At 44.1% G+C, this 13,527-nt stretch overlaps 1 protein-coding gene across 7 annotated transcripts in view; it reads left to right on the forward strand.

Moving 5' to 3' along the window:
- Positions 1-442: 442 nt before the first annotated feature.
- GPM6B (glycoprotein M6B) overlaps positions 443-13,527 on the forward strand; it is a 109,722-nt gene continuing 96,637 nt past the window's right edge. For 2 of the 7 annotated variants that reach the window (XM_083825627.1, XM_083825623.1), the window contains exons 1-2: positions 477-616; positions 697-1,260. In XM_083825627.1, coding sequence (XP_083681753.1) covers positions 1,257-1,260 — 4 coding nt within the window. In that variant the 5' untranslated portion in view covers positions 477-616; positions 697-1,256. Of the gene's footprint in view, positions 617-696; positions 1,261-13,527 lie in introns of all 7 variants that reach the window. The other 5 variants (XM_083825619.1, XM_083825617.1, XM_083825624.1 and 2 more) reach the window with 3 other exon arrangements.

The following is a 13,527-nucleotide window of genomic DNA, read 5'->3' on the forward strand; positions in this document are numbered from 1 at the left end:
GAGGGTGGGATTTTGCTTTTGGTGGAAATGAAGGCACAGCTTTGACATTGCAACTTCAGACGTGAACGCAGGCACGCTGCTTCAGGAGCAGGGGTCTACAGCTGCAACGTGTGAACCGACTTCCCTGGAAAGAAGTGTTCTCACTTTTGTCATCCCATTGTCTTCCATCCTTTATTAATGTGTGTTTGGAAGCAATCTGTCTCGTTTAGAGGGGAATAATACGCTTGCGTACTTTAATGGATCATTTTGTTAATAATCATGGGAGAAGATGAAATATAGCCATACACTGCACATAAATAACAGAAAAGGAGGCTACTGTTATCATGGCAAAGGCAAGGGAAATGTGTGCCAAGTGCCCAATTAATGTAAATCAGCACAGGCTGGTTGATATTAGTCCTCTTTTATTCTGGCTGAAGAGCTGGCCTTTGCATCTTAAGTAAGCAAATTGCTGCTAATGGTAGGAGCCCAACTGAGAAAATCAGTGCAGCTTTTCTGACTTTTCTGCTCTCTTCCACATGTGTTGGCTGCGACCGTGAAGACTTCTTCTGCATGACGCGACTATTTCTGTGCGATACGACTATTTCTGTCTCCCGTGCATCTAAATGTGGCTTCACAGGTGAGCAGAGAAGCTGCCCCTATGATTCCAAACCACCTCACCCGCTCTGTGGGACTCCCTTCCCCTGTGTTTTTCCCCAGGGCTAGGGTACATTTCTTCTAATGTTTGGAGAAACGTTAAAACAAGTCCCTGCGTGCAGTCTTGTGGCTGGAACACGGTGCAAGCGATGCCTCGCAATGCTGTAGGACCTCATCCCGGGCTGGGAAGAGGCTGCAAAAAGTACGAAGCTGCGGACATCAGGGGAACGGGGTTGTGTCGGACACCTGAACCGCAGAACTCTTGAGCAGCAAGCCGGGCGGGAAGAGGAGCAAAAGCGAAGCCCCCCCGGCCTCGGGGGTCGCCGCCGGGGCCCCCAGCCCCGCTCGGGAGGCCGGTGCCGTGCCGGGTGGGCGCGGGGCGGCGCTGCTCCGCTCCGCCGTGCCCCGGGCCGTGCCGTGCCGTGCGGGGCCGTGCCGGGCCCCCCGGGCGGCGCAGGCAGGCGGGGACATCCCCGCCCCTCTCCCCGCCCGAGGCGAGCGGAGCCCGGCACTGGGCGAGCTGCGGCCGCTGCCCTCCGCAGCGCATCCCGCACAGCCCGGCTCGGCACGGCCCCTGCCCTGCGCCCCCATCCCCGCCGCGCCCCGCACGGAGAGAGCCAGCCATGGGTAAGCGGGGAGGTGCTGGCTGGGGGGGGTGAGCCAAACCCGAGAAGGGGCGTTTTGGGGAGGGAAAGGGCCCCCCGAGCCCTCCGCGCCCCCCTCCTGCCCTGCGCGCATCTTGCGCGGGGGCGCCTCCGGCCGCGCAGCTCGGGGGCGGCGGGGGTTTCTGCGCCCGTCCCCCCAGGCTTTTGGGGGATCCCCTCGGGTTAAGCAGTGCCGGGGGTGTGTGGAAGGAATGGGGGGAAAAGCAGCGGATTTGGGCCCGCCCGGCAGCGCCGTGCCGAGCGGCCGGTGTCCGTCCGTCCGTCCGTCTGTCCGTACGGGCACGCCGGTGCTGGCACTGCCTCTGGTTTTAATCGAGAAAAGAAGGGAGAAGGAAAAAAATATACATAATTTAATTACTCAGTCAAAGGAAGCTGCCAGAATTCCTTTGGTTGCTACTTGGTTAAATTAATTTGCATCGCCTAACTCCGTAGTTTGTAAGTGCTCATTAACTGGCTTGTTCTCTAGCTCACAAAAGATCAGGCTCCCGTAGCACTGAGGTCTTTTCGCTGAGCTTTTCTGAACTTTCCAATACCTCTCGAAGTACATGCTAGAGCACTGGGTCCTGCTGCCTCTTCAACTCTGAGCGCTGGAGTAAAGATAGCAGCTCAATTGTCTGTACCAGAAAGCTTGGGCTCTGCCTGCCTGGTCTGATATTCACTTTTTGGACTGTTTTTGCTATGTACACCTTTGAAATTGATGTTAAATGACACTGTGAAACTGACTGCCTCTCCCATGTCTCAGTGTACTTCTCTTAACAAAACCTTTTACTTTACTGCCATGGACTTGTCAAATAGATCTTCTTTCTCCTCTTCCATCCCCACTCCAAAAGTTTTCTGCTGCGTTATCAAGAAAAGTGTGTTTGTTGGATTACAGCATCTTATTCGGGGATGGTGTTGGTACAATTCATTAGATGACAATACATATAAAGTTGTTCTTAAGACTTTGCTGCTAAGTTTGTGAAATGATCTTTCTTCAGTAAATTGCTAGGGATTTGACATCAAAAAGCTCTTTCAAGTCCTCATAGGTGATTCATCTTGAAGAAGCAAGTCTTTACTTTAGTGCTAAAGCCTTAGAAGAACACAAGCATTGGTTTCACAAGGTGTGGGTCTGTACATAATGTATGGTTTGTGTCCCTATAAAATGTATTGTCCTGTTGAGAAAAGAGGAGTGGAAGGAAGAAAACGTTTCTTGAATGTTTTGCTGGTAATAATGGCACAACCCCCCTGTGTCTGCCGGCTTCTTGTCTTAGAAATGCTGTGGGACAGTCTGGCTGTGACCCATCAGGAGAGGGGGCTTAGCACAGAACCTTTAATAATTTACAAAGAGCTCACAAAAACTAAGTCTTTGTCAGCTGCTGAACTAGTCCTTCATGAATGCAACATGCTGTTTGTGCTAGCGCATAAACACCATTGCCTTGCCGTGGCGCAGGCTGAGGCTGCTCTGGCTGTCCGACCAGGATTTGTTGGGAGCTCCAGCACAGTATCGAGCTTGCTGATCCTATTGCAAGGATGCGTTTGGCTGTTTCTAATTAGGACCATTTGAATTGTCCTTACTCATGCAAAACTTTTGTGTAAGACTGGCCCACTGAGACTGATCTATTTTTTTATTTTTTCCTTTTTGGAGCTGCTGAGAGCCCACTGCTGCAATTGACTGCGTTGGGCTTTTGGCTCACTCAGCACTTCTGAAAGTCAGGCCCATTGTATTTAATTACGGGTTACATCGGCTCTAGGGTTGTCCTTAATAACCACCTTAATAACCCACCCTTGCACAAAGAACCATCCATTAGCATCTCTTACATCGCAGCACAGATTTTCTCAAATGCCAGGTCTCACCTTGGGAGGGGGGCATATTTCACAAAATGAAGAAAAAAACACAAAGAGCTTTTGTTCTAAAAATTTAAAAAGCAGCACACGAATGGCTGTATGATTGCGTAGTTTCATGCCTTTTCTTTGTGCTTCACCAAACTGTTGATTTCAAGTAAGAAGAGTGGTTGGAGCAGAGTGGGTACATACATTGTGTTTAGTGGTGTGTTTTTTTTTTTCTTTTGTTTTTCCAAGTTGCTGAAGCAAACACTGTGTGTGAATGGGGGGTGAAACAGTGCCCATCTTCATATGGGTGTGCGTAGGTGCTGTGAGCAACCACTGCCCTGCAGCGCCCACAGACCTCAGGAGGTTCAGATATTCCCCTGGCCAGCGTTTCTCCTTATAAACTGCTGGGGGCAAATCCTGAAAGAAAATCAGCCCTCTCTCTTTCTGTTCAGCTGTATGCTTTGTCCAGGCGGGAGCTGAAATCTTTTGTGTACCACAGTAATAGTAAAATCCGATTAGTATCGGTCATTAAGGGTGGGTAGATTTCAATTGCAAAGTCTTGTCGTCCATATTCTATTAAATCTTGCACTGCTTAAATATATTTAATCTTGTTCCTAATTAAAAAAAAAAAAACCACATTGTTATTAAGTTTATCTTCTCTTAAAACCTGTGAAGTATAAATTTTTTTACTCCTGTCCTTTCCCTATCTCCACAACACTTGCTTAGGCTATTAACAGGTGCTTAAATTTGCCTTTTTGCTGTAATCTCTCTTGTCTGAGAAGGAGGCGGAGGAGAAAATGTTGTGCATTTCAGATATTTCCCAGTATCCTAAAAAATCTGTGGTTTCACCATATTTACAGGTTCTCTCTCTTGCTCTCTTCCTAAGCATGTGGTTTAGTAATATAGGAAATCTGCTGTCCCTGTGTGAATTATGATATGTCTGATAGATCTGGAAATGGTATGTTTTGGAAAAGCACACTGGGTTATAGATTTTTACCCGCTGGAGAGCTGAACTGTGGAAGTGCTTTGATTATCCGTCTTCTTCAGTGTATTTCTATAATTTCTTAAACCAGTTGAAACCTGTATGTCGCTTCCAGTGTCTTAAGTACTTTAAGCATTTAATTAATTTTCTCAAGCAAGATATCTCTTCTCAAGGTTGCTTCTGTGTGTCATTCTGCCAAAACCTGTGGTGTTGAAGCATTATTTTCTACACGGTATTTGTTCAACAGCCTTTGTTTTTCAAGATTATTGCTATCTAAAGTCATTGCTATCTCTCAAAAAAAAAAAAATCCTGAAATGTACTTTGGACCAAGTTAAAATAAATTGAAAATAAACCTGGAGAAGCCTACTTCTTGGCATGTCTCACATCCCTTGTGCAGAAGCATCGTGGTGTGGCATTCTCCCTGAGCGGAGGTGTGCTTTCATGGTGCAGATTTTGGGACAGACTGTACTTGCACTGATGGTGTTTGGGTGTAAATACGTTGCTATCTTTCTAGAAGTGCAAGAGCACTGTATGCAGTGAAATTTCACTGGGGGAGACCTCCGAGAACATCTTAAAGAGTTTGTGGAAACCATGGAGTGTTTAATTCTTGTATTTAATTCATCATGCAGTTATTCCTGCTGAAACTTCCAGGTTTCTCTTACGGTTCCTCCACTTTTGCATCCTGCTGGATGTGCTGTTAACCCTGTCCAAATGCAAATGCGCCTGGTGCCCATGACTGGATCTGTCTTTCCTTGATGTCTGTATGGGTATAGGAGTGATGGGAATCAAAACAGGTGAGTTTGGGTTTGAGCTGTGGTAAGCAAACCTAAGGAAAGAGTGTAATCTCCAGGTGGCAGCAAGGACATAAAAGATGTATTAAATGAACGGGTCACAGCTGAACCTGTTGGTCCCTGTACAGATGCAGAAACCTGCATTGGGAACTTTACTATGTAAACACCCAACATGGGCAAAGGACAAAACAAGGGCAATGGAGTGTTAAGGTAGCCTCATCCAGGTTATACTCAATAGAGCATGTGGCCTGGGGGAAGGTGACTTCAAGTGGCAGCACCAGGGATGGATCCAAACCTCATGGACCTCTCCATGCCTTTCTTCTGCACTTGGGTGTGAGCATCTGGGCCTAGCTGTACCCTTCGAAATTCCCCGCCACCCATCCCCTATGAGCACAGCAAAGAGCAGCGGGGTATGAGCAAAGGTTCAGTATAACAGGTAGCATTGTATGTGCTATTTAGTCCTCACTGTTCTGCTGCTTTCTATTGCTGCTCTGCTTTGGTGCTTTGGCAGTCTCCTTCTCCACAATTACTTGTCTCTTGGGTTTTAGGCTCAAAAGCTTGCATATGGAGCCTTGGCTTGGGAAACATTTGCAAGCAACGCAAAGAGCTATGAGAATTCAAGATTTTTTGTTCTCCATGTTTTTTGAGCTCTTTGACTAGCAGCAATTTCAAAATGTGAATGGAGTTTATGTTTCATTAGTAGAAAGATGTGCCTGACACAGAGCCATCGAGTGATGTAAAACAGTGCTTTGCTGTGCACCATTTGTGTGCGTGTTTGCTTTATGCTTTGATATTTGAACATGTTTCATGCTTGGAAATGTTAACCTAGAGGAATACATAAAGAAAACAACTTTCCAGGAGTGTTTGTACTTTGTGTTTGTTGTTTTTTCTTTTTGCCTGGTGTGGAAGAATTTTGGAAAGGACTGTGATTCACAGATAGTGGGAACATGGGTCATGAAAACTGAGCCTACTGAAGGCACAAACTGATTTGGAGTATCCAGTTTAAGACACAACACTCATAACTTTGTGCTTTTTGTTAAGAGCATAGAGAAATCATTGCATGTAGCAGCCTGAAACTCTGTCTTCATCTACGTTCCTTTGGTGCCAGTGAAAACACAAGAATTGCCCAGGTTGAAGCCATACAGAAGGTGGAGAGTAGGATTGCACTGATGGCAAACAGGGCAAACCTTGCTCCTGCACCGTGAGTGACTTAGGAAGGCGAGCAGCTAGCCTGCCTTTCAGATGCCGGTTTGTGGACTGGCGGTTAGGAGGACACCTGGTGTTAAGAATATAGCTGGCCTAGAGTCTATGGAGATCTGCGAAACAGAGTAAGTGATGGGATTCCAGCCAGAGGAGGATTAAGTTTTGAGTAGTGTGCTGTTTTTCTTAATATTGGAAACATATATTTCAGCTTATCAGTGTTTCTGCTGGGCTGGAGCTGCGGAGCCTGTTGCTGATGGCTAACCAGGGAAGAATCTGCCTTCCTCATCCAGCCAACAAGTCCAGGCTAACTTGGGCTCTCCAATAGCTGTTTCTCACTCTACCTTGTAATCTGCATTTTTGTCAGCTTGCACGCTAGGAAATTCTTTGAGACGTCTAATCCTGTGATACATGGAGCGTGCACAAGCAAAACCGTGGGAGGGCGTCAGCGTTGGTTGTGCGTGATCTGTGCCCTGCGAGGCTGCCAGGGGTGGGAGCAGTGGTGTAGAAACTTGGTTTCTCCTTGAGAGAGAGGTTTCGCACTGAGATTTTAAACTCTCTGGGTTTATACGAGTTTTGCTTAATGGTGCAACACAAGTATTTTACGACCAGAGTTGTAAAATGTGGAAAAAAAAATCTTAAGTTGACTTTGGTCAACTTAAGACTTCTTCTTAAAGCTGCTTAAATCCTAGATTCTAGGAACCTCACTTGGGATTTGCTGCAAGGGAGTCCTGAACACATCATACCTGCAAATGCCGTGCAAGTCTGAATTAGTGCAGAGGTCTGGCTGGATCTTCAGTACTTTATATAAAGCCTTTCTTTCTTTTTTTTTTTTTTTTTTTAAGGAAAAATTTTCAAAGGTTTAAAATGATTGCTGTTTGTGTATAGTCTTATGCTTTTGCTGCCAGAACTGTGTTGACATAAATGTCATGTGCTTCCCCAAACAAAAGTGTAAAAAACGTTGTTGTATTTGCTAGGAACACAGCTGAAAATAAGTTTGCCACATGGAACTTCCCTTGTGGGAAATCAAATGATTTTCTTGAGCTGCTTAGGCATGTGTTACAAAAAAAAAAAAAAAAGGTAGTCAGGAATAAAGAGAACTGACTAGTGGGAGTATGCGAAGCTGAGAACTCCTGATGCAGGCACAGGGATCTGCTCCAGCACATCTGTCAAGAGCCCACGATTTGCAAGGTGACCCAAACAACAACACTTCCTACAACATCTGCTCCAGCTCTGTGATGAGGGCTGGTGTAAAAACCAGGCCTCTTGAAATCTCTGAGATATTTGTCGTACCATGCCAGGGGAATATAACAGAGCCTGTTGCATAATCTGTTATTGCCTGCCCACCAGTCAGTGAAGTTACTGGGTCCTAAGCTGACAAATGTTCCATTAAAGCAGAGTTTGATGCAAGCAACTACAACGAGAATGCTTTGTGATACCCGACTGATTTGGCCAGTGCTAGTAATTATTTCCCTGACATAGTGTATGCCTTCATAGATGCTTCTTCCATTCCAGACTGAAATTAAAGTGGCAATTTCTCATGCTCAGTAATTGTACAATGAAAGCCCCACATCTCAGATATTCCTTTAAGTTTCTAGGCACTAATGACTTGGCATGAAAAATAGCCAGGAAAGTAATTTTGCTTTTATAGCCTGTTATTATTAGTTCTCCCTTTAAATTATTTTTAAACAGCTTGAAAATACCTGTTTTTCTTCTCAACCTTGAGTTGTGGAAAGCATATAATAGATAGATCTTTAATCACCTCCTCAAATTCTTCTATGAGATTTTTTGGTCTTATCTGCCACTTACACTTGCAAAGCCGTGTGTGAGAAATTGTGGTAATCTATGACATATTCAATTCCTCGTATTCCTCAGTGGAAATCAGAGAGAGGAAGAAAAGAATCCGGAAGGAGAGGAGTCGCTAGGAAATGCTAATATTTTAGAGTAGCCATGACAGACTGAAGGTAACTATTTGGGGAGTGGGTGGAAATGAAAGAAAATGCAAATGAGGTAGCAGCTTTATCAAGACTGGAATGATTTCAGCTTGTAACAGTCAGTAGATTTCACTAAAATGATTTTTTTTTCTTGTAAAGCTTTATCTTGGTATTTTCAGAGGTTTCCCATGACTGCTATCCTACAAAGTTTTACATGTTTTCCCCATTACAGTCAGCTCCCCAGTGTGGTTTAGGTTCTTCGGATCATCCCCACAGAGGGGAAATGTTGGATCTCGTGGCCAAACCTTGTTCTGCTCTCCTTCGTATCTGCTCCCTGTGAGGTTTTGTGGGAAGGGGTATGTAGGTAGATAGGTAGTTCTCTGTCCCCATTATTCCTACTTTTTTTATAAGTACTCTTAAATTTTCTTTTCCTGAAGACCATTGGTTTTGTTTGCTTTCACTTCTGGTTCATATCCATCCCTTAGTTGCTATGTGAGTGGGTATATCCCCTTGTGTAATTCTGTGGTTTTGTTTTCCTCGCCATTTTTCCTTGTATAGTGGCAGGTTTTATCTTATCCATCTCCTCCTGCCTTTGGACAGTTTGGGGTTGACATTTGATCCTCTATTGAATGTACTCTCAGTAATCTGATGGCCAAGAGCAAAGTAAGTGATGTACCCATATTAGAGAAGGAGAACAGTGGGAAAGTTGGCAGAAACAGCTTTAAAATAAACAGAAAGTTGGGAGATGCCCTATTAAAGCAAAACAAAGTGATTTCCTGGAGGGAAGTTGAATTAGGTGATCTTTAAAATCCCTTGCAATCCAAACCATTGTATGATTCTGTGAAGACTTGGCCTTCTGTTGTCACAGTAACTGGAGGGCATGGTACATGTGGAATATTAAGTGTTGTCAAGGCTAATGGGGATGTCCCAGCTGCTGTTAAAGCATGGTGTATAAATGTGTTAATTACTGTATGTTTAATCATTTCTGTTCTTGTAAGAATCTACAAAGAAAATGAATCAGGGAAGTACAGGTGTAGTTAGTCACCACTATCTGTTTCTCCCCCTGACAAAATGCTTTTAGTTGATAAAGCTTTTTTTTTTGTCCCCCCTTTTTTTTTTCTCATGCTTTATTGGTTGCTCTCAGACAGATTGCTATTTCTTGTTTGTAGAATCACCAAACTGATTAGTATGCTGGCCACAGGATGGCAATTGACTTTCTGAAGCTCGTCTGCCCCCTTAGAATAAATTCTGTTCAAATGGGTTGGAGAACTAGGAACATACTTTCTTCTTCAGTGCTGTTGTTAGTTTAATGAGGGATGTTTAATGTTAGTTTAACTGAGGGATGAAAATGGAAATAAAACCTGAGTTTTTGTCAAAAAAAAAAAAAACACCCACCAGCTTTCTGGGAACATGGTATCTGTTCATTTTTCCTCTGGTGTGCTAAATGTGTCCTTGTGCAGAACTCCTGGGGAGGCTCCTATGTGGACCTCATAAGATGATACAGAAGGGGAGAAGTTGTTACCAGCCACAGCATGAGTTCCTGGGACGTTCCTTTTTCTTCCTTGTGGTATAATAGAGGTTTGTGGATTCAAAATATGCCATCATGCTTGCTTAAGTTCTCAACCACTATAATCCTTCTTAAAATACTTGATCCTTAACCCTTTGTTTTTTAGGGAAGAGGCTGGTAAGATCGGAAAGAGGAAAACATGCCTTTTTCCTTTTGTCAGGAAAAGTGTGACTGTTGTGCCTGCGTTCCACATGGTCAGTAGTCTGTCGTCTTCTGTGTCTGTGAGATATCCCTTATGTTACGGCATGTACCTTATAAATGAAGTGTTTTCTGTTGCCTTGCTCAGAAAATATGTCAAACTTTTCATTGCATATGCTTCATTGCTCCAACACTTCTGCTTTGCGTTTGCATCAGGTTATTAGATCTCTGTGGAGAGAGATTTCTTTTCCTCACCCAAATCTAAACACAGGGGAGAAATGATTGCATTTATTTGCCATTTTGATAATATTTTCTTGTGTCGGGCTAAATTACTGACATCACAGAAGTATCCCAAAACGGAATCGATCCTGAACTGCTATGTGGAGTCCCAAAGACATTCAGGATTTGGTTCGTGGGCACTCCGATGACTTCTGTAGCCACGAATGGACTTGCACTGGGGGCCTTCATCCTCTGCTGGTAGACATGGCCAGAGCTGTGATGCTCAAAGCCTTCAGGCTTGACAGCTGCTGTGTGCCTCCCTTTGTCCTGCAGGGGACAGCTGGGAGGAGCACCCTGCTGATAACAGCCTGCATCCCAGGGCACTCAGGATATACCATGCTGGTGCTTCCTGCCAGGAGATACTGGCAATTAATTTCAAATCCTTCCCTTAGGTCATCAAGGCTTTTAAGGAGCTTTTGCACTTATTATCTCCAAAACCGCCTTTCTTCCTTGACCATGACCTGCCAAGACAGCTGTGTTTCTCTTAAGCACTGGAATTAATGATACAGAATGTGAAGGTTGAGAGGAGAGCAGGATTACAACCCTCCTTAGCTGTGTACCCACTGCCAGCATCCCTGGGAATGTGGGAGACCAGAGAGATCAGGGGCTTTTGAGGCTGCTGAACAAAGCGTAAGACACCTTGGGCATCTTTGATCATTTCCACAATTTTTTCTTGAGGATGGTGCTGCTGTATATCCTTTCTGGGCTGACTGTGAGACAAGGCTAGCTTTTCTTTACCTGATGTCTGCTTTTTGCCTGTTATTACCCAGATGCAATGGAAAGGGCTTTTTTTTTTTTCAGGCATAAAAGTAACACTATGTAAAATGGTTTCCCCTTGTGTTGTGTATGCTGCTGACGTACATTGCTCTTACAGTAAGCCCACCAGAGCAGGTGGCTTTGTGTTTTAAGGCAATCACAACACTCCTGTATCCAGTGGGGCAAAAGTTACTCGGTGTGGATGTCTGATGGTGCTCTGCCTAGGCTGCATAGCTTCTTTCTTATCATGGTTCATGCAGTAACCCTGAACTTGCCTCTGTTCATATGACCTTAACAGCTGATTTAACTTAATCTCTCATACATGAGCGCACAGACTTTTTCATTTCCAGCTTTGTTCCACATTTGGGATCTCAGACTCCTGCTGTCTCTTTTCATGAAACTGTGTGTGGGCTTACCTGTAGCATATATGGTAGGAGTTTGCACCCAGAAATAACTTCCAAAACATGAGCCTCAGCAGCCGTTTCCCTGGGAGGCATGTGGATGAGGCAGTGCTGCAGTGCCAGCAAGCTTTACCACTGTCTTTTCTTTCCCTCATAGCTATGGTGACCCTCGATGTGAGACCAGGAATGTACAAGCTGGAGATGATTTAAGGAAACGTGCAGCACTACATACTAATTAATTCAGGTCATGACGCTCGTAGGATCAGTACAGCAGCTTCCTGCCTCCCAAGCGGTTGCTGCGTTTCTGATGTGAACCCCTTTGGTTTATGCCAGGAAAGAACTGCATAGTAATTAAAATTAACCTGAACAGCTTTAGAAGAGCCTAGTTTGAATTAGGGCATGATTATTGACTCTAGTGGTATTTTCCTTTGCAAAGTCTTTTCCTTCCCTTCCGTGCCACCCCCCAAAGCGCTCAGTAGCATCCGCTGGGAGCACCTGTTCAAATGCTGGCTGAAACCACCCCTCTCTGTAGAGGCAGTAAGGGCTTGGCCAACACGTACCACACACCGCGGTGTGATGCTGTCAGAGGTGAGGAGACAGCTGCAGGGCTTGCTCATGGTGGCTGCTGTTTTGCATGAGCCAAACTCCAGAAAACAAGGAGTGACAAGGTAACGTAGCTGTACTGAGCACTGTTTGTCTCATGGACACCTGAAACATTTATGTAACAGACTAAGACCACTTGGAGTTGTCACATTAAAGTTCTTTGGGCTTTGAGGGCATTGCTTTCTGTACATGTGTGTAGCAGCTTCAGGAAAAAGCAAGAGACTGAGTTTGAATCTCAAACTGCAGCAGCTCTGAGTGTTCAGAGCACCTTGATCATGGTTTTCTTTCATGTGACCTAGATGATGTGCCTATGTTTTCTTTATATGTAGATGACACCATTTAAAAACATATCTTCAAGCTCTCTTTGTGGGCTGGTAAACTGCAACCATGGGTTTTCATCAGAAAACTGCAGTAAAGCGTTTTAAAAAAGTGTTTTGCAGAAGGTTGTCTTGTCACTAGGCCACAACCAGCAAGACATGTCAAGGTCTGTCATGCTAAAGCTGTGCTGCATGTTTTCCAAGGCATTTTTCTGTCTGGTTCTACTGGAAGCTGCTGAAAAGTTTTCCCATATTCTTCTCTGGGAGAGTGCCTGGATGCCCTTATGGCCCTGCCTTGTGCTGCTGTGCTGTACAGGGGTGTGGTAAGGTCCTCCATATGTGTGCCTTCTGGTGATGGAGCAAATAGTCTTCTTTTTCCACTGTTGTTTGTTTTCACAGCATTTAAGAAGTTGGTGTTGGCAGAAGAACAAAAAACAGTAGGACACTTTTTTTTTTTTGTTAATCCAGGCAGGCAGGATACTTATATGAGAAAGATCTTTCTCTGCTAAGAAATTGAACTGTCTTTTGTGGAAAAAATGTTTGAAATGTACATTGTGGTATAACTTTTTTTTTTTCCCCTCTGAGAGAATTGTCTCTGCAGTGAAATGAAACCAATCTTAGTTTCAAGACTTGTATTGGATATTCACCTATCTGGGGAGCTATTGGAAAGGAAAGCAAATGTGTGAGTTGCACAGAGGTGTTGTGGTTTAGACTTTGCTGTTTTTCTGTTTATTTTTGTTGGTTTTTTTTTGTTATTTATTACTATTATTATTTTCTTTTTGTTTTTGTTTTGTTGTTTGTTTGTTTTTCCTGGTTTCTTCCTCTGAAGTTCTGATTTATTTTGGAAAGGAAGAGAAATTAGAGGTCACTAAGCATAATTTTATTTGGTCCTGTAAAATGATGGAGCGTTGATAATCTATAAACATGCCTGTCCTTTCTCCCTTTTTGAGAACAGCTTTTCTGGAAGATATCATTAATCTCTACTCCCCATGAGATGTCTCACACTACTTACAGAGGGTCTGCCCTGTTGTCTTCTTGCTTTCTATGCAGGAGGCTGATTAGCATCCTTCCAGAGGGCTGTGGGCGTGTTGTTCTTAAGCACCACAAAATCTTCAGTGTCTGTTCTAGCTCCTGTCCAGCCATTGTCTGTTGTAGTCCTTGAATACTCAAAAATCACAAGACATGCTATTATTTTGGAGGCATTTGTTTACTGTTTCATTTCTGAGCACTTAGTGGCTGGTATTATTTTTAATTTTCCCTCTTCCAATTTTATTTCTTTTTCTTTTTTTTTTTTTTTTAAAAAAAGGGTTGCAGTTTGCAGTTTTTCCTGCTTGCTTTAGGTCTTAAGGGCAGCACCAGACCTTGGTGAACATGGTGACAGCATTGCAAGAGGCTGTTCAACCACAGCTGGCACACCTCTCTTCCTAGGTGATGCTAGTACCTTTGCTCTTG

Source organism: Anser anser (genome assembly GCF_964211835.1).
Source record: "Anser anser genome assembly, chromosome: 1".
NCBI classification, from domain to species: Eukaryota; Metazoa; Chordata; class Aves; order Anseriformes; family Anatidae; genus Anser; species Anser anser.